Source organism: Primulina huaijiensis, chromosome 10, assembly GCF_012295235.1.
Source record: "Primulina huaijiensis isolate GDHJ02 chromosome 10, ASM1229523v2, whole genome shotgun sequence".
Taxonomy (NCBI): Eukaryota; Viridiplantae; Streptophyta; class Magnoliopsida; order Lamiales; family Gesneriaceae; genus Primulina; species Primulina huaijiensis.
Window position 1 is genome coordinate 15,961,039 of NC_133315.1, and position 3,233 is coordinate 15,964,271.

The window sequence follows — 3,233 nt, forward strand, 5'->3', positions numbered from 1 at the left end:
TTCTGGTCTTTATTCATAATTATTTTCTTAGAACCATAAACATGGCAGAAAAATATTAAAAATACGATAAATGAACCAAAAACAAATGATAAAATTTTTTATTCTGTTATGTAGAACAAATTTGTTTGGATATTTTAATCTTTTTAAAATACTAAAATCACATCTTAAATATTAAATAAGTTCAGTAACTTATGAACTCTGAAACAATTTATTTTTTAATCTTATAAACTCTTTCAATTTTTTAAAATTTTTTTTATAATTTATCAAGAAATTATAAACTGTTTTAAAAGCTCATAAACTCAGTCAAAACTACCTCTCAATTAAAAGAATAATAATCTTTTTAGCCATTTTAAAATTTGTTAATTAATATTTACCTAAAATACATATAACTATTGAAAAGTAGAATGACAAAGTAATTTAAGGGTAAAACAAAGGCTTATATATTATTTCTTAGAGAGCCAATAGCTATGTCAAATACCCCCTTAGCTTATATTTATAGGATAGAACAGATACAAATTACTTCAATTCATATTTCCATAGCCTTAAGCTAATTATTTTATTAACTATTCAGAATAATATATAATGCCCATATTCTAACTTAATTACTCCAGATAAACCAGCCGATCGGCTCCCCATCCCCATCTTCTTGGTGGTGGTGCTGCTCCGCCACCGCGGGGAAAACGTATTCGAAATACCTGCCGCCATTTTCGCTGACATCGTCCTCCTCAGCTGCCACCACGCAATCGGGATAATGACTGCTAGGGAAGTAGGAGTCACCGCTGTCTAGCAGCTGAGGGCCGTCATCGTCCACCACAGCGCTGCCATCGCTTCCGATGCTTTGCCGGTCTTCCACCTTCATAGTGAGCTGGAGACACGGTGGCTCGTCTGTCGGGACTGGATTCGATGCATGATGTGCCGGGAATTCTCCGGTGGGCTGTTCTTTGGCTTTTACCTTCTCCATCAAGGAAAGAACCTGTATATTTTGAGGATTGTAGCTTGGTCATGGACATGCATTTAACTTAATTGACTACACACATATGTGATATGTACATATATATATGGAAGCACAATTAAACAATATGTCAACTAAAATCGATTACTCGTAGTTCATTTGACACTAAGGTTTCAGGTTCGAAACTCAACTATAACTATCGTATCCTGTAACTCATTTGATCTCGGTCAAATTTTTTTTTTTTTTTGGGTTTTAGCTTTTCTAGAGGGTAGAACAATATTTAAATTTAAATCTACACGTGGAATAATTTTTAAAAAATTAAGAGATAAGATTTTTAATATAAAATTTAAGAAAAATCATCTGTCGAATTCTCGAGACTAAGAAGGTATATTTGCTTTTTAAGAGAATTGAAATTTCTTCTTTTTTTATATAAATTAGTGGGGGTAGGATCGATGCTATTTTAATCCATGAAAGAATAAAATTTCAGGGATGAGTCGATCTCAAAGAAAGGCATCTTATTCTTTGGACTCAGCCAAACATGTCCTTGTCTATATCTATTATGTAATTTTGGTGAAAGACTATAAAATTTGGTGACAAATATTCTAATTTTATATTCTTAAGACAAAATTAAATAAATGAGATTTCTTTCATTTGATGGTGACCACTTACTATGACTTGCGACAGCAAATTAGCATGTCCAGCCTTCCTATCATTTTTTATACTTTGGGTAGAGAATTACAGTTTGATGATCTCTAATTCAACATCTTTTCTTCTGGATCAAAAATATTATCAGTAAATCATATTCAGATCATGGTTTGATGTAATTTTTCATTTTCCAATACTTTTCTAAAATTTCGAACTTTTCTTTTTAATTTTTCTTACATCTCGAGGACCATCGCGAACCCTAGCTAACAAATAGGATCCGCAATAGCGTCCACGACCATATATTTCAACAAACCATGAACCATAAATGATTTTTTAATTTTGTCATCCGTGGTGAGTCGGGGTGACTCAATCTATATTTACAAAAATAATAATATTTTTGCAGATTTATAAAATTGATCATATTCAGTTTGAAATGAAACTAAAGCTAGAAAACATGAGATTCAACAAATTTACCTCAGCTTTGAGTTTGTCATTTTCCTTGAAAATGGATTCATAATCGGAGACGAGTGAATCGTAGGAGGATTTGAGCTGATCGAAATCCCTCTCAAGTTGTTTGGTCTTCCACCGCGCGCGGCGGTTCTGGAACCAAACCGCCACCTGCCGGGGCTGCAATCCCAGCTTCTTCGCCAGCTGAGTCTTCCGCTCCGGCTCCAGTTTGTTCTCAACCTCGAAGCTCTTCTCCAGCGAGTGCACCTGCTCAGGAGTCAGCCGGCGCTTCTTCTCCGGCAACTGCTCATCGTAATATTCTTCGTCATAAAGCTCCTCCGCCGTGCTGAAAAATGGACGCCTCCTCGAGGTTTCCTCCATGTTCATAACTGATCTTCCTCCTAGTATGGATCGAAAACTAGTGTAAACACGCGCGAAAGGGTAACATCACTTGGGAATCAAGAAGAAAAAAATTATGATTGAATTTGTACCTCGGAAAAAGGAGTCACCGTTTCCAAGAAAAAGCATGTTGTCGTTGCACGAGGGGTCAAAGAAAATACGACCAGATTCCATTTTCTTTCTCAGATCTCCGACGATCTAACACAACGTCGCCCTGCTCAATATATTCAGACACACACACACAAAGTTTCCTGGAGAGAATTTAAGATATATATATATATACAGATATATATATGTATGATACGATTTCTATTCGGAGATTTGGAGAGTATTATTTCGAGTATATTAGAATAACATTAGTTTGTGGCGGAAGAAGCTGGTGCTCCACAGTAACCTCGCCGGAGTCTCCAACAGGCAGATGCAAAATCCCATCATGCGAAGCACAAATTTTCCCAGATCCGGCGGGAGAAGTACCGATATTGGATTACGATCAACGGCGGAGGAAATGGATCCGAACCAGAGATTCCGGAGAGGAGTAATTTGGTATTATATTCTCTCTCACTTTGTCTCTTTGGTGCTAAAGTTCTATGGGATGAGGCTGCGCAGTTTTATACTGGTTTTTATGTCGTAAAAGTACTATTTTAGCCAAGTAGACTTTGGGGTATAGTGTGGTGTAGTGTAATGATTGGTGAGGGCTTGATTGGAAATTCAGGGGTAGATCATGGATTTGGTTAAGTGAGGTTGACTAACTTGCGCCAGGGTGTGTGAGGGGGAAGGTAGTGCTTACGTG

General features: G+C 36.6%; 1 protein-coding gene across 1 annotated transcript; it reads right to left on the reverse strand.

Moving 5' to 3' along the window:
* Window positions 1–424: 424 nt before the first annotated feature.
* LOC140986827 (homeobox-leucine zipper protein HAT5-like) lies at window positions 425–3,033 on the reverse strand. The gene is made up of 3 exons (XM_073455192.1): window positions 2,536–3,033; window positions 2,072–2,445; window positions 425–973 (listed from the first exon to the last, which is right to left on the reverse strand). Exons 1-3 carry the CDS (start codon window positions 2,615–2,617, stop codon window positions 599–601), a joined length of 831 nt encoding a protein of 276 aa, XP_073311293.1. The 5' UTR covers window positions 2,618–3,033; the 3' UTR covers window positions 425–598.
* Window positions 3,034–3,233: the final 200 nt, after the last annotated feature.